Below are 24,461 nucleotides of genomic sequence, written 5' to 3'. Positions count from 1 at the left end.
CAACTAAAGTATTTTTCCGTATGCAATGTTTTACTCTCTCTTTCTCTCCTAACGCCTACTACTACTCAACTTTGTTGTGTGTGTGTGTGTATCTATCTATCTTAGTGTTGCGAAAGCGCCAAGAAACCCGTTACCGTTGCAGTTCCCGTTACAGTTGCCGCTACACCAAACCCATCATCTACTACACACATACCGATCCGCTCTTGAATGTCTCTCAACGTTCATTTTTGTTTATATTACCTATGTGTGTGTTTTGTTTTTGATTTACAAACTCTTGCATTTCTGCATTTGTTTATTTACATAACCTGTTCGACTAACAAAAACCAACAACAACTACAACAACATCAGTGTTCTGCCTGCGCCCTATGAAGTCTTTCGTATGTACTAAACCAATCCAAACCGAACCGAACCAAAACCAAAGAAATCCGAACCCGAACCCAAAACCAACAATGAACAACTCACAAAGAATATCTCACAATTCAAATTTACAAAACGAATATCGTGTGAAATAAAACCCAAATGAATACCTGAATAAAATTAAATAAAATCAATATACAAACCGATAAAGCAAACACATCATTTTTTGTACGAAAATTAATGTTTTTATACCAGACGGAAACGAATCTAAATGCTGCAAAAAGTAATTGGCAGTGTTTGTCGTAGCCAAATGTGGTAAGTGGCAATATTTTTGTATGCTCTAACCACCAAGAGATGCTGCACCACCCAGCAAGCAAACCACTTCGCACCAACAAGCCGAACCTGCATCGAAAAGGGCCAGCAGAATATATATTTATTTATTTAACATGTGAAAACCACATTATCCAATGTCTGTTATTTACTTTGGTTTTTCGTGTTCTGGCTACCATAATGCAATTTAAATGTTTTCCCCGCTGTAAGTTATTTGCTTAACCCTTTTCAATAAGTCCCATCTATTCAGCTTGTAATCAAAATGTTTATGTTTGTGTTGTTTCATGCATGCTCTAGAGAAAACCATTTAACTGGGTTAGAGGATAGAGTGCAGCCAAAATATTTTTTCAGAGCAGCTGAGACTAAGCCAAGCCATTGAAACCAATGAATGCTTTTTAATCAAGCTTTATTTTATATTCCGAATAACATTAAGACTAAGCTCGAATACTACCGAATAATAGGCTAGATACGAATCATCATACCTTTGCTCCTTAATTGAGTTCACCACCACACATTGAGATATCCGTGCCACAGACTAGGAAACCTGGAACCTGGAAACTATTGCTATACATCAGCATAGCTGCCATTTTTTGGGTCACTAATTGAGTTTTGGAGGAGCTTGAATGCAGAGCAGCCAACTTGAGCTTGATTGAAAACACGCACTTATTGACGCTTCTAGTGCAGCACACATTCGCAGACATACTCACAATTCCATCAATGCATTCATCGCATACAATGACATGCCATGGCTTTTCTGCATATCCGAACACAAAAGAAAATCGAATCAGGTGCCGGTAGCGCTGCCGGATCGGAACCAAAAATTTTGAAAATTCTGATTGTTATTCTCTGCCCTTTCTTACCCACATTCCCCATTTACTTATCTGTCCCCTGCCGATCCCACAGTATTAACCGAACAATGGACTCATTTGACATATCAAGCGATTCGGAGGAGGGTCTCCTGGAGGAGATTGTCGTCGGTGGGAGCTGCCATCGCCAGCACTTGCTTCGCCTGCAGCAGTGGCACTCCGCCCACTCATATGTCCACTCGTATGCCTCGGAGTCGCCGATTCACTATTGTGACCCTGCGGCCGTCTATTCGGATGATAATAGCCAGGAGCCGGGTCAGGATCCCCAGCCACCGACCATTCGATGTAGCACCAGTAGTCAGAGCAATCTGGATGTCCTTCTGGCTGAGGGAGCCGCGGAAGAGGTATACGAGGAGCAGGAGGAGGAGGGTTTTGAGCAAGAAGAGGAGGCAAGTGGCTCCTCGGGAACGCAGAGGCTTCAGGCCCCAGCCTGCACTTCGTCGGCTGCTGGGGCCTCCTTCAACCATCAACTCACTGCCGATATGTGCAACTATAAGAACTCGAAGAGCAGGAGGTTGGAGTACTCCCTCAAGTGTCTCAAGTATGGCCGCAGTAATCCCTCCCAGGACTCAGCCTTTGGCTCTCTGACCGACAACGACCTGTCCATTGGATCGTCCAGTATTAGGTTGAGCAGCTTTCAGTCCATTTCATCGCCCATTGACGAGGGCGTCGAGGATGTCATCATAGCTACCACCACAGGTGGTAATGAGACCTGCCTGGAACTTGCCACCATTCCTAGGAGTATGGTCTCCCAGGACTCGGCGATTTCATCACCCTGTCGCGAGAGTTCCCCCAACAACTTCCTGCACATTGACGATGCCATGTCGGGAACGGGCTCAACTTCCTCTGGCTCTAATTGTGGCTCCTTCGGAAATATACGTCCCCAACAATTTCCTGTTTCGCTTTCACCAAAGATTTTGGTAACGGCCACCAGCAATTCGAGCAACTCGTCCTTGGCATCCAGCAGCAATGCGGGTCAAGGTCAGGCCCATGGTCATGGACAGGGGCATCCCCAGCAGCAGTTTGATCCGCCCAAGATTCTAGTCAACGATCAGAACTCCATCTACACCACATCGCCCTCGAAGCGATCGGGGATGATAGAGGTGTTCTCACAAAAATATCGGGTGAGTAAATTTAAGTAAACGTTTTATATTTGCTAAATCAAAACTAACATATTAAATTAATGTTTAAGTTGCTATTACTGTATTCATATAAACCTTGCCAACAGTCTTGCGGTGTGAATGAAAGCTTAATTAGTGTCCCTTCCAGGTGAGCTCCTTCGAGGACATGTCCCCGAAGCGAACCTCAGACAAGCAGTACCTGAAGCATGTGAATCGGCTGGCCTTTCGCTCCTTGGAGGAGGAGCGTCGGATCGACAATGCCTTTCTGCCGATGGCAGATCGCACCCACTCGGACAATCGCGTGAATATGCAGAGCGAGAAGTACAAGAAACTTACGCACGCCTCGTTCCGCATCAGCAAAGGTCAAGGTCAGGACTCGCCCACGGCCACGCCCACCAGCCAAACGTCCCCCGGTCAGCCTGGCAATTGCATTGAGATGCAACGAACCGGAAGGCAGACCCTCTGGCGGGACAGCAAGTTCTATCGGAAGAACAGAATCGCCAAAAGCAACGACTCCCTAATGGAAAACAATCCCTCGCCCAGGATATCGCCGTGCTCCTTGCGGGATAATCAGTATGAGAGCAGGAGCAGCTCCCAGGCCAGCAGGAGATCGCTCAGTGGTAGTCAGCAAATGCTGAGTGTCACCACCAGTTTCTGCGGCAACGGGAGTGCCTCCAGAAATTCGGCCAGATACTGCAGCTCGAAGAGCGAGGACTTGGGCGAGTCCTCCGACTATCTGAGAGTTATGGATGCACGGAAATCGTACTCCGAGCGGCACCTGGTGCGACTCAAGCAGACGGCCATAAACAACACGCACAGCGAGGACGATATGAGCTTCAACGATGACAATAATCAAACGGTATCATCGCAGGGTCAGGGGTTACGGCAATGCGGCATCCAGTGCAATCAGAAGGATCACCACCAGAAGCACTATCAGGGTGGCAGGTGGAGCAGCAGCTGCTCCATTGGCGGCCACCTTAAGACGACCAATATTAAGACCACCTCGCTGTCAGCTCAGTCCAGCCAATCGAATTTAGTGGCCACCTCGGCAACTGCCAGCTATCGCACACCATCCAAGTCCCTCGACCAGAGCATCGCCACCATCGCCATCCCGAGCATCCGTGCCACCACCCAAAACAACACCGCCCAGAATAGCACCACCAAGGGCAGCAGCACCACCAGCAGTGACAGCAGTAGCAGCACCACCAGCTCGGTGGACGAGTCCCCGTCGGGACACACCCTCAGCGGAGCTGACCTCTCCAGGATTTTCGTGATGGACATGGACGATGCACCGGGCAGCACATGCAGCGAAGAGAAGACTCCGCTTTTGGACAGTGTGGAAATGTCCCCGATGAGTCCAACCGATCCAGAGGAACCCGACCTGGACAAGCTCTAATGGCTATCCCGATAACACTATGTACACGCACTTACAGATACGTTTTGAGCAGCCGAAATGCAAAGCATGTGATAAAGAAACCAAATATTGATGAAATCGAACGGGGAACCATCAAGTTATAGAACTACTAGGCTAGGTACGAGATGGTAGACGGAGAAAGTCTTCTAAAAGAGTTATCGGCATAAAGGTATTGAGTTTTATATTACAAAGATGAACACCTTCATTCATTTTCCTCTGACACATCTTGTATATGTATATTTTAAATACAAGTACTACAAACTTATCACAGAGTTCAATACCTAACCGTTTTAATATTCTGTAGGGCCTTTAACTTTTCCCGAAAACTCTGTTACTACGGCTTTCTCCATGCCAGTGTTGGTTGAGGTGAAGCACTTCTAATCTGAGTTCGACACAAACACATACACCCACTCACAATTATATAATTGGCTGCCCCGCCTTTGCTAAATCCACACGTCTACTCTCAAAGCTTTCTTCTGGTAACAATAATATTTTTCTCTTTATATTGAACTTTAGCCGATTGCTTTTACAGCAATTCGAAGTAAACTAGAATACATATTTCTTTACTAAAGCTTATCTCTAGACTGCTAAGCCACGAGACAACACAGAAAAACAAAAGGAGTACCATCCTGCTGATTAGTTTTTTTTAAACAAATTTAAAGGAAACCCGTTTTCGAATTATACGGAATTACACTTTACTCGGTAGTTAATTGAATAGTTAAGACTTAAAAGCTTCGCAGCTTGGCGCATTGAAAATGTTTTACTGTAGCTTAAAATCGTTTTAAGCTCCCAGTGGAGCGTGTTTTAAATATAAATTAAAAAATGAACATATTCTAGAGAACTAAGTCCAGAAGAACCTTAATCGATCAAACAAAGCCAAAGAAAGTTAGCCCATTCAATGGAGAATCCAAGGCAGAGTTGAAAGTATCCAACATATAACGAACAATTTAGATTTCTTTAGTCTTTTATCCTTTGTTCCGAATTTACACATTAGCCAGCACTTCAATATCGCAACGGAGACATAAATATAACTCCATAAGAGTTAAGCATTGTCGTATAAAACGGTAAACAATAAAACAATACAGAAATGCAATCAAATTTACTAAAATATCGGAAACAAAAATATCACAAACGCCACACACAATCGAACACAAAGTAAATGTACTCACTAAAGATCATATATATAGAAGATAATATTAGACGCACGCACTTGACTAAGACGATCAAGATTCGAATCCCGATTCAAAACCCAGCCCCACCCGACCTATTTGAATAACTCAAATGATCTGCCACAGAGTCGCCCTTAGTTTGATTATTCGTAGCTAATGAATGCGTAAAACATTGTTTATGGGACCCTCTAGAATGTATATGTATGTATCCCCAATATCTTGTAAGTTAATTTGCTTGGAATTGTTTGTGTATCCACTTATGTAATCCCAAAAATGGAGAAGCCCTTGAGAACTAACAAATAAACGAGATAACGACGTACATTTCACAGGAGTTTTAATTCATTAGCACTAGAAGGGAACTTCCCTAATAAAGATCCCTAAGAACTTAAAAACTTAAAAATCTTCAACAAAGCTGAACAGATTTCTTCAAAATACATTTTAAAGTCACGTTTTCTAGTTGGTTTGCACTGCTTGACTAATCTTCCACTGCTTCGAAGCAGTGCCATATATTAGTTTTTGTGATATTTTGTGAACTAAGTGTTTTGAGTGGCGCCACCTGGTGGTGGATGATTTCTCATGTTGAATATCGAAACGTAATGTGTAAAATGTAGAAATATAAATTTGCTTAAAAATTCATAATAAATTTGACTGTCTGGTAGCACCAAAGATGTAAAATCAAAATGTAAACATATATGAGAATTTTTTCAAATAACAATTAAAAATCCAGTTGAATAGCACAAAGAAATTATAATTTTATATGTGTAATGTACATTTCTTGTAACAGCAAACTATGAGCTACAATATTTTGATTGTTTTTTGATTGTACCCAAATAATATATCAGTTTTACATATGTTAATTAATTACATGAATTAAGACCAAGCGTTACCAACTATTTCTTTAATAATAATGTTCTACTGTATTAAAGTGAGGAGTATTTTGGCAATGTATTTACAATTACAAATTCTGGTTAAAGCACAGTTTTAAATTCATTTTGTTCAAAGTGTCATCTATGAGTTTTTTCTGAAAACACCGAACTAGGCAACCGTGACCAATGAGCCTATATGGGAAAAAGAAATCCTGTGGCAGCGACTAGGGGAATAACACACCCATTTCATAATTTAGTTGCCATATTTATGATTATGTCCTGTCATGTCCTGTGCGTGTTTCTATCTCTTCGCTGTTGCTCTGTGCATCCAGCATCCTAAACAAACAGTCAATGAGCATATGACAGCAAACTAATAAAATTTACCACCTCTCCTACCCGACGAGGGTTGCGTCATTCGTCCTGTGCGCTCCGCATGGTCCAGTAAATTTCTCCATTGTTTCAGGAGCTGCAATTATGGGAATTTGGCAATTTTACGGACAGCGAAACGAAACTGGGCCGTGTGGTCAGTCCCTCTAACAATATAATTTACAGCGCTTTTGTGTAGCGAGGCGTGAATTTCCTACTCAAAACTGAAACCCTTGCAACTTTACAGTCCGACTCTAGTCCAGTTAATCGCATTTGTTGGTTTTGTAATTATATGGAAATGATTTTAGCATTTCAATTTGTACTGGCAACCGCAGTTTTCGACCCCTTTTCCCGGTCACTTTCCATTTTCAAATTGTATCCTCCGCGCAGGCGCAGCTGCTACTTATCCTCCCTTTGCAGCGCGTGCCGCTCGCAGCAGGACACCGTGTCCATTCACATCCTGGTAATGTTTTCCCTCGGTTTTTCACCTTTTGAGTGCCAATTTCGCTGCCTTTACTTTGTACAGCAAAAAGGATTAAAAGGACTTCTCGCGGTTAGCTTTGTGCTCGGCCAATTTACCGTGAAATTCACTGCGCTTCTCTTTTTCCACTATATTTTATTGCGGCGGGATTTGGTCGCTACACTCAGTTTTTCTGTCATTTTCCGAACTTTTTCACCGTTTTTTTTTTGCGCCCATTTGTCAATTGTTTTTGTCGCGGTGAAAGTGACAAATTTCCGTTGTCCCATCTGAAGATTTATGTCCCGTTTCAACCATTCAAGTGGCTCAGTGGTTGAGTGGTTTGGTGGTGCCATGGCACATTGTTTCTATCTCTCAAGGGTTGAGGGGCGTGGCGGGTATGCGATCGAAAGTCAGGCGAGTAGATTTATGCGATCCATCTACAATTTGCACCCAAACGATCGCCGAGGGAATTCACTCTCGGTAGGTATCAAAAAAGGTGGAAAAATATACGCATGTAACAATATACAAGCAAGGAAAATCGAAATATATCTCCAAACGGTTAGTTATCGTCCTACCAATACATTTACAGATACATTTTAGCGTACTCTGTGAAATATACTATGCTGCAAATATCCAGCACATGCGCTAAAATTGCCACAGAAATTCAAAATCAAAACCGAGCAAATGTGCAATGTTCAGCGACCCGTTCGTGGACATGGTCAATGCCATGTCCAGTGTCCGATTTCCACTTGGCCATTTTCACAGCTCGACGAGCAAGTGTTTTTGTCATTTAGCTGCACTCCGTTTTCCGCACACGCAAAATTATTCTCGCATGAAAATTGAAAAACATGTTCGCGTCTCGCAGGGGAAATCCAATACGCGTGTGCGCCAACATTGTCATTCATTCATTCACCGAGTCACTTATTCATTCAAAATTCTCACAAGCGCCTGTCGATTTTTTAATTAAAAAATATTTTCAATCGCCTGCCCGGCCAACTGCTGGGAAATTAGCCTCAAGTGCCTCGGATTGTCAAGCTGTGCGCAAGCGCACTTGAATTTTCGAGTCCTTTTCGAGTCACAGGCGCCTGTCCAGCTGTCCATAAATCATCCATCTACTCAGGAATTGCGTAACGCCGATTTCAATATTTTTTACGGCCTTTTTACGAGTGACCTCTTCGTGTTGACCTCCTACGTTCGAGGGATGGTTAATCGACCTTAGTCAAAATTTTGTCAACGTTTATTTATGAATCTCGCTGTTTTTTGGTGGATGATTCTGATTTTTTTGGTACTGGACATAGTGAAGTGCCTTCTATGCTATGTGTGCATTAATGAGTTTTTGCTGTTTTGCTATTTTAAGAGATGTTAAGCTGCATGTACATGTTTTTGGAGGGAGGGAAAATAGTAATTCGAACACGTCCTTATAAAAACAAAGGGGTGTGCCCTTTAAACTTGTATTAGGGACTTTGACTTTGTGAATGTTAAACCGAATATTAGTTCGAATGATTTTCAATTGGTTTTCATTAAAAGCTTTGTTGAGAAAGTCAAATTGATCAAATCTATATTATTTTACTTCGTTATATCAATTTTATTCAGTTATTTTAGTGTCCACTTAACACAGCTTTGGCTGTAGTTTTGTTTTATAATCCGAACTCCGAATCCCAAATTAACATCGAAATCATCTCAGCAGCACGCCTATCATAATCAACCATTATTACATAATTAAGTGCATACGGGTCCCATTAACAAATTGTTTGTTTAGCTCACTCACTGTTTTCTTAATGGACCATTGCCAAAAGTAAAAAAACTTTCTTTTATATTCGTCGCCACACGAAAAGCAATTATTGTACCAATATATTATTAATAGACATGTCAAGTAGCCCATCACCGTGATGATACACAACATCACCAACGTAATTATCGTCTTCATGGGCGACCCGCAATCTTGGATTTAATATTAATATTCAAGTACGCCGCAAATTGGTTTTTTTTTTTTGAAAATTCGAATTTTGATTTCACCGCACGTGCGAACGATTAATTTTATATACACGTTTTTTATAGCCCTTTTTTTTGGGTGGCATTGTGATCCTTCTCTTTGAAATATCCTGCGGTGCCTGCTGATTTTATCTGTCTCCTTTTATGAACTTTTTCTTGCGCTTCATTTGCACCTTTTTTTATTCGTCATTGCGTTTTTTTTTTTTTTGACAAAGCCACGCCTGCAGTTGTCACCCGTGGAGAATCCCAAAGTAGAAAATACTTTCAATCGAGAAAGGGAGCTGGAGAAATTCAGGTTTCTCTGTTACGCGAAATTAAACGCCCGATAATTATCAGTCGATTGTGGTCTGAAGAGAAAGGAATTAAGTCTCTTAAATCGAAAAGGAAGTTGCTAAATATACATTATATCATTATATAATGATTTCGTTAGATCTGCAAAATGTTTTACTATTGATATAAGCTTCAGCTGCAGATTATGGTTTGTATGCAATATATCTGTTTAGAGGCTTTTTGGAAAACTCCCACTTCTGGTTTACCCGGCCACGCCCCTCACCCATATTAACCCTTTAGCGACCACCCCGAAAAATAGGTATATTTTCACCCGCGTTTGGCGTGCAAATCCCGACAATTATGCGGGTTTTAAAATGATTGCTAACCCAAAGCTCCTGCCCGAGCCCCTTGGCTATTTGCGTAACTCTCCGGCATCTGGATGCTGTCTATATTAAATGGAATTGCCATGTACATTACAATTTTCACGGCTGAGCTGAGCGGACACACCTCGTCCGTATGAGAAGATCGCTCCGGGGCAACTGTATCCGTGGTCCATAAACGCAATCAACCACTCCAGAGTCCAAGAACAAAAGCAGACGAGCGGATGGAGCTGGTAGGAGTTGCTCGTGCGGTGTCTGTACATTTGCAACAGATTTTTTCAAGTGCAGGCGACCACTTCAGCTCGGCCAACCCTCCCCTGGCCCCTTCCCACTATTATTTTTAACCCTTTACTGGTAATTTATGCAAATTAAAGCGCACTCCATTTCGCGCCATCACATACAAAAAAAAAAAAAAGAGAAAACAAAAATACATCGGACCAAAAACACATATATTCTATACTTTGATTTGTTGTTTGTTTGGCTGTTGTCCGCTGGGCGCAAGCGCAGCTACAACAATTGTTAATTGTTTCGCTTTAGTCGTTATTTCGAAAAGGAAACGGAAATACTGAAAAACCAGACAGAGGCAGGAAGGGTGGAAGAACTTGTGGCCATATAAATTGTCGTTAATTGACGGGTCCCTTCAAACAAATGCGATAACTGTACTAAAATACAATTCAATGAATTTGGAAAAAATTCATATTAATAAATTAAGCCCAACCAAAAGGGAAAGCTTTTAATGATTTCTATTAGAATTTGAAACTGATACAATCGAAAATTATTTGAAAGGTATATATTTATTTGTATTTTTCTCTTTTAAATCTGATGTCCGGCTTTAGTGCTGTCAAAATATGAAAACAAGGGCGAACTCATGAGCATCAAATGTGTTTTCTTATCTCGCCTGCATCTCCTAACTTTCTGCCTCAAAACAATGTTTTGGGCTTGTCAAAACAAAAGGACGAGGATCCTGGACCACGGATCCAGACCACCTTTTCTTGCAGATCATGATTTCTGTTGATTTCGAATCGCCGATATGGCAGCGACCACTTCAAAAGTGCTTATCCCATAGGTCCTGGGTCAAAATGTTTCATTTCTGAGCAGAGATTTTAACACGGATGCTGTTGCCCGGAGGAAATCAACCCTCGGCATCTAAATCTGCATGTTTGTTGTTTTTTAAAACGTTTTTAATACGGAAAATGTCACAAAAAATATCAGGAGCAGTGGGCTGACGTGAAACGGGTTCATTTGAATGACAATCGAGGGAGGGAGGAAAGGATCTGACGATGATGATGAGGCTGCGCGCGAGTTTTTGATGAGCTTGTAATGCCCTCGATGAGGATTTTGGGTGTTGCAGCTGTCCGAGGTTCGAAAATGTTTTGTCTGACTGAGGTTTATAGATCGCCGATCTGCCAGCTCCGCGGGGCGTGTCCGCTGCTCTTTTTTATATTTTGATAAGCTGACGTTTTCTAGTTGCAATTATGCATGCCACATTTAACAATTTACGAGGCGCCCAGCAGGTCACCGAGGACTCAAGATTAAGCCGTCATTTGTGGCTGGCTTAGTGCAGTTGCTGACAACTTCCTCTGCACTGGAAACTTTTTTCAATTCAGCCCAAAAGATAAATACAGGACTCTATTAGAAAAGTTGTAGATGCTATTTTTGTATAATTTTTTATGTCATTTGTATGTTAAAATACTTAAAAACTGAAAGTGTAAACGGCAGACTTAAATTGTCATTCGTGGCTTAAATCAATTGTTGACAACTTCTTCTTCCCTGCCCTTTGTGCCTGCTCAATTGCCGCCTTTAAATGTTTTGTTGTCAAGCACTCAAGAGCTTTGTGCCCTTTTTAATTCCTTTCACCGCCCAGGGTTTGCTTTTATCTTAATTACAAAAAATGTCACGAATAAAAGAAGTAATTTGCAACGCGGAAATGCGACAGTTGCGCCGCCTATGAAGTTCACCCGCTTCCAGGGCATCCTGTAGTGCCTCTTTTCATCATATACTCCTGGGCATAATGTTCTATTAAAAGCGTTTTTAAATACACTTTGATAATAAAATAACAAAAAGATCGTTAATTTTATAATTCCACCTGTGGTGTTCCTCTTAGTCATCAGATGTTTAGGACTCAGTTAACTTCTTACCATTTCTCGCAAGGATTCACTAAGCTCTTGGCCACAAGTGTAAATATCTGGCCACATACATATTCCTCTTTGCCATGCTCTTTTTAATCGTTAAATGCAATTGCAGCGGCTTGCGCTGGCTGACGGCTTCCAGGTGAAGTGTCGCAAAGGAATGAAATGGAAACTTCGTCCCGTTCCAGCCCTATTTACCTTTATCTTCGTCCTGTCACTTGACTATTTCAGGCGGGGGAACCACTCATGGTGTGTGTCAAATACCATAATCCCATAAGGTGACAGTGGCAATCGTTTGACTTATAAAACTTAGCGCTCTCATAAGACAATATTATACTGTTATAATGGTTTATAAATCGAGAAAGCACAAACATTTACAATTACTTCAAATCTCCTAATGTTATTCTATAAAATTAAAAATAGTACTATTATTTAAGGTAACTACTGTAAAGTGTTCAAAGTTGAACCTTCCTTTTGAACCTTGTCTGTTCCCCGCCAGCTGCCAAGTGTAATTACACTAAACTGCAAGCAAAATGATAATTATTATGGCATGTCCTTGCTCTACTGAGGGTTAAGCATTCAGATCTTTCTGTTGCAGACACAACTTTCAACTCTGTTTGTGTTGTTTTTTTTTTTTCTGGGCTAATTCCTTACCCAAAATAACAGTCGCACGCCATATAATCAAAAATAAATACGCAGCCAAGTACAAATGAACACGCACCCGAAAACAACAAAAACGACGATTGGAACTCTTAAATAAACAATGTTGCAATTTCTGTGCAACAAAAGAAAATAGAGCGCAAATGGGAAATGCGTATGAGAAGGGGGAGCTCTTGGAAAAATCGAAAATGCATCAGAAATTTAAATGCCACGAGCCAAGCGAAAACCTTTGGTTTCCTCACTTCTGGCTATATTTACACTGCAAGAAAATTGGAGTACTATACTTTAATTTGAAAAGGTATTTTTCCCATCGAAAATAAAATAAAAGCTCACTCTACAGACTCATAAAAATATTGGGCCTGTTTATGATGTGAAAATGCCTTTAGATAATGTTTTTCCGAGTGTAACCATATTTACCAACATAGCTCTATTTGCCATGTCCCGGGTGAGAATTCCGCATGTGAAAGGGGAAGGTAAGTTCCACGGGCGAGGATTCGTCCTGATTCTGGTTCTGAGTCTCTGTTTACCCGCCTCCGGCTGCCTTGGGTTGTTCTTGCGTGTTGCTTTCTGGTTAAGTGAACTGTTTTCTCTTCTTGTTTTCCGGGCAGGGGTTTTTCCAGGGGCATGGAGCAGGGGTAAAGAAAGTGGCCACCGGTATTCCGGGGCTTTGGTGGGCGGGCGTGCATAGCTGCATACTTTGCTGCGTAGTGCTTTCAATTAAAGTTTAGCGTGACTGCTTTCCCAACGGAACTTGTCGGCATAATCCTTTATCTAAGCTGATTGGAAAATCGCCATGAACTCTGATCGATGTGTTTATTGTTATTAATCTTAGACCAAGCGTTGCTTTATTTCGATAAGAGGATTGTAGAATAAGATTTTAATGTTTATTGTAGGTAAGGTTGACCACTGAAATATTTTAAAGGCTTTTTATATACATATACTTTTACCATTAAGCGTCTCTGAATTGCCCAAAAGCATTCTATTAATGCTGAATTTTCGATTTGAAAATCGTGTGCAATTTGCATAAATCGTATCATCAATTCAAGCTTAAGAACATGACTTTTGTTACTGTTTCATATTAATATTGCACTTCTTGGCCTTCGTCCGTGGTCGATATATCAACACCTGGCCATTTATTTGGTCAGGACCCATACCAATATCTGGTATCTGAAATTACTAAATAGCCAATCGATTGCACTCGATGCACTTGGATGCATTTGGTTAAGCCTGGTCAATGGTAAGAAGTGTGAGCTCAATTGTGTGGAGTAATTCATGTTTGCCTAACTGAGTGCCATGTTTAGCATATTGCCACAGAGATTGTCCAACAAATTGCTTCACGACGAGGATTAGTCTCAATTTGCCAAGAAGGAGATACGATACCCTAGTATGAGAGGGTATATGCACATCACATTGAATAAGGAACAGGACATATTCCATTCCCCAGAAAATATATATAGATAAAGAAGATGATTATGTTTTATAAGTGTATCCAATTTTCATGCACGACTTTGTTAGTATCTGTCATGTTTGATATTCGATTAGTACCCACATTAGTTTGTCTTTATGCCTTGACCAATTGTTAATTTATTCCGGCGACATCTGCCAGGAGGGAAATGCAAATGCCGTTCTTCTACCATTTCCCTTAGGACACACCCAGTGATTTATGTGAACATATCCAGATAGGATTGCACCCATATCCTGTTTGCAGCTTCCACAGCTTCGTATGCAAATTACAAATGACCCACTCCAACCCTCAGGTAAATCCCCTTAACCCTTTCACTACATTTCAGTTTTCAGTGCATCCCCTTTTCGGCTGCGACAATTTTCCGCCTCTAATCAATGAAACCATTTTCCCGGAATTTTTCACTTAATTTTTATTTGTTTTTCAAGCCGATAACGAAAAAAGGATAGAAAAAATACAACTCCAATTGTGAGCGTTTCACCTCATTAAATATGCAAATTACACAAAAACCACTTGAATGTGTAAACATTGTCAATCCCATAATGCTGACTGTACTTTGATTTTATAAGGCTTAAAGGATATTTCTTTATAAATTATAATGTTTCATTATTATTTGTATAGATAATATATTTTAAGAATTGATAAATCATTACGGGTTTGATTAAAAAGTTTTATACTTTTTTAAGATCATCCGCTAGATCTAAGCTTTTAACATTGTTTTCAGGTTCCCCCCTTTTTTTCTGCCTCTGTAATTACGCCTTGCACGTAAATCCCATTAAAGGCGGACACGCAATTCGACCGGAGCCATCATCGTCATTATCATCATCCAATGGAACCCTTGACAGACTTTTGTTCTAATTCAATTTCCTTCTGGTCACTTCATTCCGGCTGACCGCTGGTCACACGTCATTCATTCGGTTAGTGAGGAAAAACCAGTTAACCTTTCCAGGTAGCCGGTTGTAATTTTCTGTTTCTATTTCTCCGCCCCGCATTCCGCTTCTTTTATCGCCAGCGGGACATCAACTGCGTGTCTCTCTCGTGTAATTGAGACAAATGTTAATTGAAACTGTGGTGCATTTTGTAAAAATTATTCAGGCAATGAGATACTCAGCATGTTCTTTAAAACATTAAATCAAATACTTGCAGCTAAATCAATTGTCCTAAGACAAGCCTTCTATAGAGAATACATATTTTTTTACAGTTCCTCACACATTATGGGTAATCAACTTATATACCCTCCTAAAACCCACATACTCAGTACTCAAAAGCGTGGAATGCGGAAAACTAGGGAGTGGGTCCAGAGTGCAATATTGAACAGTTTTTTGATTGACATTATCGCGTGGGTGCGATTGTTAAAAGAGGTCTACATAGATGGTTGGTCTGATATGATGGATAGATCGCAGACAGTTGTCGGATCCAGGAATTTCCACGAATTTACACACAAGTCGGTCATGAAAGACCAACCCCTAACCTAACCCCAACCCAACCCAACAAAACTCAAAAACCGAACCGAACTTCTGTTGTTTGGAAAATTTGCGCGAAAATCCCTTCAGCCTTTGTCTTGCTCTAAAATTTTTCAATATGCATGCAATTTAGAAAATTTTGCATGCTCCCGGCAAAAAAGTCATAATTAAATTATTAGGCGCGTTCCAACCCGCTCTGATTCATTTTATAGGGAAATTGGCCATTGTTTACCTTTCTCCACACTCTCGGTGGCGATATGTTTTGTCATAAATTTGCATTGCACAATGCGAGCTTGGGCTCGAAATCGGAGTCTATAAATTTGACACGGGACAAAGAATGGCGAATTTTCTTTCTTTGGGCTTGGAAAATTATAGATTTGATTCCTTGCATATTCTAGGGGAGCAGTTGAAATTGATTTGTCGACTCGCCGAGCTGTCATAATCATAATTTCTGGTATTTTAGTGCGGGGCGTGGTCGTCAATTTTGCAGGGGGTAAAAGAACAGCTGCTGACCTTGCAAAAATTCGAAGGATACGGTTAATTAGAATGGCTAAATGAGGGTTACAGCCTGCAAGAGCAGAAAAAATTTTATAAAAAGTTTTAAGGCGAAAAATACAGTATTTGAAATATAAAAGAATATAAGTTAGGAAATAAGACATCCAAAAATGTTTAGCTTACCAAAAACACACTATCACCTCTTAATTTCTTTAATCAATTTATCTTTTTATTTTAAGCACCGCTGTTTACAACCATTCCCACTTACTAACGCTGATTACGAACCCAATAGCCGTATTAAAATCCGGTCTTATCACTTTACTCAAAAGATAAGCGGAAGAGTTGGACTAATAAAATTGAAGACACTTCATTAGCTGGCCACTAAAAACTACACAACCGAAACGCCGCCAAGAAATTTGTTAAGGCTTTTCATTACATAAGGCCGGAGAAACCCCGCACAAATTTGTCCAACAAAACTTCGCTAGTGGGAATATAAGATGATGAAGTCCGTGTAGGTGGGTTAAGTATGTGGGAGAGGGGGGAGTGATGACGAGAGTTACCTATAAATTTTCAATTTAGTTCAAAAATCTGCTGACACTTTTATGCGACATTTGTGGGTTCGATTCCAGCAGGTTGAGGTAGCTCCGCTTTTGATTTAGCTGCTCATAAATATTCCCCCAAACCGAAATATCGCCGATTATGCTTCAATCTGAATCGCCATATATAACCATAATACCATTATAATCAAATTAAAAACACTCACCGAATGCAATCAAAATTGCATAAATTAAATCTGGCTCGCTCACTATCAACTGAATGAAGAGTTATGCGCTTTAAATATCGACTTTTAAGCAGTTGCACCCTACTCTCTTTAGTTTTACTAATTGATTGGACGTTTTCGAGCCTATTAAACAGACAACATAGGTTTTTGGAAAAAAAAATACCAGCGATTAATTAAAAGTAAACGTGATAATTTGTGAAAATATTTTTATAGCATATTTAAAGTTTGATTCTGTGGCAGATATAAGCAACTGAAAATTGTAATAAATTAGTCGCTACATACTTTTTAATAAAATATTATTTAATTAAAAATATTATTTAATTAAGCATTGAAAACATTTTTCTTTTAAACTTTAAAATAAAAAGGTGGTTTTGGATTCGTTCTGGTCCCAATTTGTACCATTTCCTTGACGAAAAATGATTTTTTATGACGCGTGCGGCCAATTTGATGGCGATGCAGCGCACAACGTGTGTCGGCAACTTAGAGACATCGCAACATTGCAACATGGCAACTTGGCAACATTGCCGGTGGAGCGACAACATCAGCGTCCCACGCACAACAGGAAGCCTTTTGGCCATCCAAATCGACACGCATATATATCCTGTACTTACACTTCAGTTCAGCAAAATATATCCACACTCTGTAAAAATTACCAAACAAACTTGTATACTTATGGTATGATTAGTTGTCGTAAAGATTTTAAAACAGTATAATTAACCAAAAATAAATGCATAGCAAAAAATCTCTGATATCCACATTTTATTTTATTTAGTCACGGTAGTAGTAATGTTTAGTAGTAGTTTTTAATTTGTATAAATTAACTAGTGCTATCATTTTGACCTTCTGCATATGGACATTCAAGCGTTGTTTTGATTCAATCTGGGGGTCTGTTCAGGTGGAATAGAAAATAATGTTGGTCTACAAAAACTGTATAAAATATTCGCAGCACCAACAACTATGACAACTTTCAGAGTTTGTTTTTGTTTGGCCTGTTTTAGTTTATTTACTATTTAATTTTATTTTTTCGGCTACAAGCGCTCGTTGTGTTCACTGTTTGTTGTTGGGTCAACAAACACAGATCGCTGGGTTGTGTTGCTATGTTTTGGCAGCAATTAATCGGCATTAAAATTTATAACACCGGCATAATTAATGGTCTGCTAATATGCCATAAAATTAGTTACTTAGCAGCCGAGCGCCGTGTTCAATTAAGGCTTTGCTTGTGTACTCGAACGCTGCTTCCCGATGGCATAAATCAAAATGCTTATCACGCACTCCCGATTCAGATTCCCGACACCAAGACACCAAACTCGCCCGCCTTCAAAGATATTTTCCCCAATCGCCATCGAGATTCGCCCTGATTGCCGCGTAATTGTATAACTTGTGACACTCTAACCCCAAGACACACGTTCCCAAATCACCTTCTCATCTCCTGGGTCAGGCAAAGGTCAACAGGAAGTGCCATAATTTGCCATATTGTTGTCAGCTTTAGTCGGTCAGGGAAAAGACAAACTCAAACTGAAGGCGATCGAAGCGGTGATGCACTTTTTCATATCCTTTTTAAGGCAAGTCCTTATCTGAGAATCCAAAGTTTTCGATTTTTATAAGATTATCCATTGTACATGCTTTTTGCAGTATGAAAGATAAATAAGTTATCTACTTTTGTTACTACTTAAATGGCATTAAATATTTGAAAAACGTAATATCGTTCTTTAGAATAAATATTTAAAATTTACATTTCGCAGATATTTGTACGAATTCCCTGTGTAGTCGGCGTTTCGATTCGCCAGCGCTTTCAAATGTCAAGCATTGGGGCATGCGATGCGGGTTTTCGCTGGGGGCTTACTCCGAAGTCAATAAGGAATCTCCCTTGCTCAGGAGGAAGCCATCAGGAGGAGCAACTGGTTTCGCTCCTTTTGTTGTTCGTGCTCCACAGACTGCCATTCATTTGATGTTTATTGTAGTCGAGACGACGATGTTGATCCCAGCGCAAATCTCACATCTCCCAGCTGGCATCTGCCATCTACTTTTGAACTGACCTTTTGGCTCTGCGAAAATTGCATGGAAAATGCGAAAAGTCGGCGTTGCCGGTGGGGGAGGAGAAGGCATAGTTAAATTGCTGTTGAAAATGCCTTCATCATCATCGTCGTCGTCATCATCATGATCTGCCATTTTTTTCCCCTCCTCATTTTTGCTTTGTGTTGTTTGACTTTTTAAATTGTTAAATCCAATATGATTTATGTTAATGCTAATGGCAAAATGTCAAGTGTAGCCCACGGAACTTCTTCTGTGACTTTCTAAACAGCAACGTTTAATTGGGTTTTAATGTTATCGGGGCCAACAAATGTTTTACCAGGTAATTGCTTTGCTTTACATCCAAATAAAAGCAACGTAAGAAAACCACTGAAATGAGCAGCTGATGATGAGGAAATCATAAAATAAAAGTGAAAAAATAAAATTAAACAGCTTATTAGTGGTTTAACCACTTGTAATTGATTTCATTCGTGCCAATTAGGAAGTAATAAAGTCGTTTAGTCTTATTTTGCATTTCTTTGGAAATACATTATATACACGACTTATTCAAATGTATTTTAATGGTCTAAATGTGAAATGTCGTGGAATTCAGTAATTACCCCACTCGTACGTTTTTCATGACCACAGAGGGTTTCCATCGCGACCCAAAAATAGGTTGACATACCCATGCCCTCCTCATCGGCAGCAATCCATTTCGTTGGGGTTACCGAGGTGCCAGGCAATTACTTATTTTGTATATTTGCAGACATTTTACCTCAAGGCTGATTCTGTCTATATGTGTTCTATCTAATGGGCTTAGTTGACTCAGTTGTTTATTTGTGCCCAAAATAAAGCGTAGACCCGCAGACACACATGTTTGGCCTGCTCCCTTTCATATTTTGAATGTTCTCGACTGCATTTTGATTAAGTAGAAAATTTAATTTGTTAACATTTGAACTGGTGCGCTACTCCCCAGTTGCTGTGGCCATGTAAACGGAATCGAAAAGAACTCTGAACGCATAAATCAAAACGGCATTGACAGCATTTGGGTCTTATTTTTATTTATTTTTCAGTGATAAAGCGTGATCTGGGGGCGGCCTGAAAGCAGTTTATCAAAATACTTGTCAGTTACTTAGTGGCCTATCGGCAGAATGTGCGTATCTCGGCGACTGAGTGTGTGTTGCAATTAAGAGAAATTGCTGGCCAACGGACATAAATAGAAATTAAAAGCGCAACGCGAATGATATTACACCATTAAATGCGCCATTTAAGTGCAAGACGACAAGGCGGCGATTTAATTACAGCAAATTGCCAAGATGTTTCGACATGGCCCGATCCCGATGTTCAGGGTAATGCAATGGCAATGCGTTAATCCAATTTGTGTGCCATTAGATGACCCACATCGAAAGTGGGCAAGTGGACAAGTGGCCAGCGCGAAGCGGAGATGCACAGATTGATGGTGGATGGCCAAGGTAATTGCGCTGGACGGAGCTCGGAGCGTCGAGTTCCGACCATTGGCAATGTCAAGGTAACCAGTTTTGATTACAGCCTGGAAAGCGTCTTCGTCGCCATATCGCTGACATAATTGGCAATGACATCGTGTTTGAGTCGAGTGCACCACACAAAAAAAAAGAATCGTAATCAGATGACCTGCTAACAAAATAAAAGGTATTTGAAATCACACCTTAAGCTTAATATTAAAATTATACTCATAGTACTTGATTTGAACAAAAAACGCTTTAAACGAGAAGCCAAGAATTTAGCTAACTTTTTTCGCAGTGCAAAACCATCCATTCTGGCTGCAGGATATCCGTCTCGCAGAGTTTCATAATTCCTAGAGAATACTCTCTGCTCCGAGCCTAGTACTTGACTTGATTGATTGCCAACTCAGTGACTGCCAGTAGAAAGCAATTTCCACTCGAGCTGAGCCCACGGGAGAGACGACAGCGACTCCCAGGCAATCCGTGAGTACGTGTATCTGTATCTAAGCCATTTGTTCCATATGTGGGTCGTCGATTCGCCGTCGTCAGTGCAAATTTACAGAGATATTTGCATGTTTCTGGCATATTACACTGGCAAAGATACCAAGGCGGGGGTATGACAACATTCGGATGGCTTTTGTCGGGCAGATGATCGATTGGGTAGCTTTTAAAGCGATTACAAGGCGGTGGGAACTGGTCACTCAACTATGCGTGTTGTTAACTGATATGTTTACACATCTTTATGTCGGTGGGCAGGGTAAATACATTGCGTGGGCTTAACGTAATGAAAATAATAACTGAATATACATTAAACTTACTAAAAATAAGCAGCTTATTTATTTATGTAATTTACTTATTTTTTTTAAATGAATTTCAATGAAATGTAAAAAATATAAATTATTCCATTTCATGGAAATGAAGACATTTCATTTCGTAAATGACTTTGCCAGCTAGTGTGCCGTGTTCAAGTACCCTCAGGGTATCCGAAACTTCTTTGGTGTCTTGTATTTTTTTGTCTTACCATTACTCGACTGGAGCAGATGTCGTTGGCACATGAGTCTGACTTCACTCGAAGCCCCCAAAACCCACTCCCCCATTAATCTCCCTCTGCCAGAAGTGTCGAGGGGTAAATGACTCCAATTTGATTTGTTTGGGCTGCCTGGGCTCTGCTATTGATGCTTGTTTGTGTTGAATTAAAATCGCTTTTTGGACTCGAAGCTGTCTAGTCAGTAAGCTGCTCCCAGGCGCCCAATCTGGCATGTGTACGTATATATACGTTCATTTATATTCACGTTCAGCACATATAGATAGGCCTGTGTGCATTGTATAAATTGTAAATTGTCTTTATCAATTTGAAGTGCTAGGCGGATTATTTATGCAACTTGCCATGAATATTTTCATAGATAAAGTGCGTAAATTCGCTGTTCTCATGTCTCAGCTGCAGTTTCAATTCGAATCTCAAGTTTTTGGGTCACTTTGGGCTTAAATTACGCACTGCAGACCATGGGCAGAGATTGGTGGCCGTTGAAATATTTAAATGCTCCGCCGCTGACAACTTCATTTGAGTTGAAGTGCAAGATTGGCTGGAGGAAGTGGGAAACCAAGAGCTGTATTTTAGATTGCCACGATGGGCGTTAATATAAAAACTAAATACGAAACACATATTACTTTTCTATTTACATTGCAAACGAACTTACATCTCAATGCATATAGTGTGGTCAGCGAGGAAGTAGCAAAATTAGGGCAAACAATGGAGCGGATTAAAATAGGAAGCTGCCCACACAATGGGCAATCAGCTAGGGTCCTCCTTCCTCGTCCTTCGACCTCGTCCTCCCCCGGGCTTAGCCTCCCCCTCTTCCTGCCCTAATTGCACTTCCTTTGTGCGTGCCGGTTGTTTGTTATTGTAGGGGCGTGAGTTTTTGGACAGCGAACAGGATATTGCCATCCAGGATGGCTGTGCCCGTGCATCGGTCACTTTCACCGCACCTAAACTGCTTCCATTCGCATTGGGAATCGAACTGGTAATCGCTTTATAATACCAAGCCACCACACAAAATTTGCGCAAAAATACGTGCAGCTGGCCGAAAAAGATCACACATCCCCTCAAATCAAATGATGCGCGTCTAAGCCTTCGGCTACTGTCCCATAAAAATCTCCACGCATTTTTGTGGATTTTTTCACGCTCTGTAATTTTGGCACTCACTGGAATTGCTTCATTTTGAACTTTCACTTTGTTTATGGGTCGTTTTTAATTAGTTTTTGTTATTTTTATCACAAAAAAATCGTTACCCTTTTTCATCCCATTTTTGCTAAACATTTTTGACATATTTATGGTTGAGATTTCTGCGGGTTTTTATCGAGAAAATAAAGGGTTGATTGTCGAACAGCTTGAACTGCAGTTTTCACTTAATAACTCACAAACTGGATGTGTGATGAAGGAAAAATGGGAAAAAGGTAGGTGCTGATCGATTTACTTTCTCCATTGAAAATATTACGATTTCATTTCATTTTTTTAGAGGTCAAAGGCAATCATAATTTCATATTTACTTTGCGAAATTATATTTGCTTTACATTGGGCGTGACTGTGTAGCTGAGTGTGTGTGTATTTTTCTGATAGGGGAGAAAATTTTTCTCCTGAATATTACAGAAATCTGTATTGATTAGAAATAGGGCGGAAGATGACGATTAACTGGGGTGAAAATTTGTACTTTGGCGTTCCATAGATGCTTGTACTTTTGCCATTGTAAGTACATGCATAGTTAGTCCACCTTATTAACTGTCATCACCTAGTCTCTATTTTTAAAATTGATAGGAGCAACCAGTTAAGTGTGTTACTGAATGACATTTTTTGTCAGTTGCCACCTTGTTTTGACTGTACTTCGGCGGCAGCTGGCACTTTGCCTCGATGACTACATGGAAACTGAATTGCAGCGGCTACTTGTACTTGAAAATGGGGACGGGGCGTGAAATTTTTACCATCGCTCTAGCTGTCACTTTTTTCCTCGTCTAACGAGTGCACGTGCAGCGACTATGGAGATAATGACATTTGACATATTGTGAATCGCTTACGAATGACGAATGTGTTGTTGTGCCATCGCTGCGACACTTTCAAGTACAGTGGCTCCTGCGGCGTAACGAAACCCAAAAACAGGAGATTTTCAGTTCACGCAGGCGCAACTGTCACGGGCAATTTGTCACAAATCAAAACGAAAGCAAAGCTAAGTCCGGAAGTGAGCGAAAAGGGGTGACTACTCATCCGGGGGCTGCGCAGGCTCAGATACAGATACTGTATCTGAATCCTTGTCTCTTCCTGGGCGTTATGTAATCCATCAAATGGTATTCGGCACGCTCCGCTGTCCGCTGACGAAGCGTAGCAGAGTACCGCCTACCAGCTGGTTCGACTGGATATCATCCTTTCTACACAAGGACAAAAAGTTGTTGGCCTTTTAATATTCACTTGAAAGAATATCAAAAAATTATATTTCCATATAAAGCAATTTATATATTATAGCTCATTTATATTTATAAGCCAAATAATATTTTGGAAAATTCTTTTAGCATTATAATATTTTATCGTCATTTAGAGATATATATCTGAATTTTGTTTCTGTGTATCCGTCCTGAGCCAGTTCAAATTGCTCGTAAAATTTCGTAGCTCGTGCCATAAAAATCATCGACCTGAAGACTTCCTCCTGATTTTGTTGTGACACAATGCAAGAGGCAGAGAGTGGAATTTATGTGCTCGTAACTTGCCCTAATTAAATGCAATTAGTCGGGCCAAGCGACCAGCTGCCAGGACATTTTCTCAATTAGCTAGAAAAATGCATAAAAAATTTATATTCATTTCGTAAGTGTCACAAAAAAAATCATAAAAATTAAACAGAATTTCGGTTACTTTTATGTGATTTTACTTTTGATGCCCTAGAGCGGATCAAAAAGGGGTTTTCCTACCCCCTCTACATCGTGAATTTTCTCTTTGAATGCATTTTCAAGCAGCAATACAACGAGTTTTTCACTGCACGTTTTTAATGCGTTTTTTATGAATATTTTGGTTTGTTACACGCCTAATGACAGTTGCTGTTTAATGGGGAACACACCCCGTGGGCACAAGCCCATAAATCAAGCAAAGCCATTGCCTAGATTTCCAAATGTGCATAGGTACATATACGTATGTATATTCAAAATCAAAGAAGCATATTTGCCGCCTCATTGCGGACCTTGACTTGCCCCAAGCCAAAGAAGAGGCGAGCTCGCCCTGTCGCCACCTGAGGTGAGCCTCACCTTTTAATTAATTAGCAGCAGAATATGTTACTCATTTGTTTACCATTCGCCGCCCCCTCAGATTTTCGCCTTACACTCACTGCATAATTAGACAAAGATGCGCCCCAA

General features: G+C 40.4%; 1 protein-coding gene and 1 long non-coding RNA gene across 13 annotated transcripts in view; both read left to right on the top strand.

Moving 5' to 3' along the window:
• The window catches only part of LOC6611549 (slowpoke-binding protein), a 33,124-nt gene extending 27,546 nt beyond the window's left edge, over window positions 1-5,578 (top strand). For 5 of the 12 annotated variants that reach the window (XM_032717865.1, XM_032717834.1, XM_032717850.1 and 2 more), the window contains 2 exons: window positions 1,591-2,677; window positions 2,811-5,578. In XM_032717865.1, the coding sequence (XP_032573756.1) occupies window positions 1,591-2,677; window positions 2,811-4,070 (2,347 nt within the window). In that variant the 3' untranslated portion in view covers window positions 4,071-5,578. Of the gene's footprint in view, window positions 1-348; window positions 673-1,590; window positions 2,678-2,810 lie in introns of those variants that run through there. The other 7 variants (XM_002036052.2, XM_032717887.1, XM_032717894.1 and 4 more) reach the window with 4 other exon arrangements.
• Window positions 5,579-19,846: 14,268 nt separating this feature from the next.
• Window positions 19,847-20,931, top strand: LOC116801695. Its single transcript, XR_004362172.1, has 3 exons — window positions 19,847-20,063; window positions 20,140-20,259; window positions 20,371-20,931. It is a non-coding gene; the product is annotated as an uncharacterized LOC116801695 (long non-coding RNA).
• The last annotated feature ends 3,530 nt before the right edge of the window (window positions 20,932-24,461 follow it).

This window comes from Drosophila sechellia, chromosome 2L (assembly GCF_004382195.2).
Source record: "Drosophila sechellia strain sech25 chromosome 2L, ASM438219v1, whole genome shotgun sequence".
NCBI lineage: Eukaryota > Metazoa > Arthropoda > Insecta > Diptera > Drosophilidae > Drosophila > Drosophila sechellia.
The sequence above is the reverse complement of the archived record's forward strand: the minus strand, read 5'-3'. Positions and strand labels throughout refer to the sequence as shown.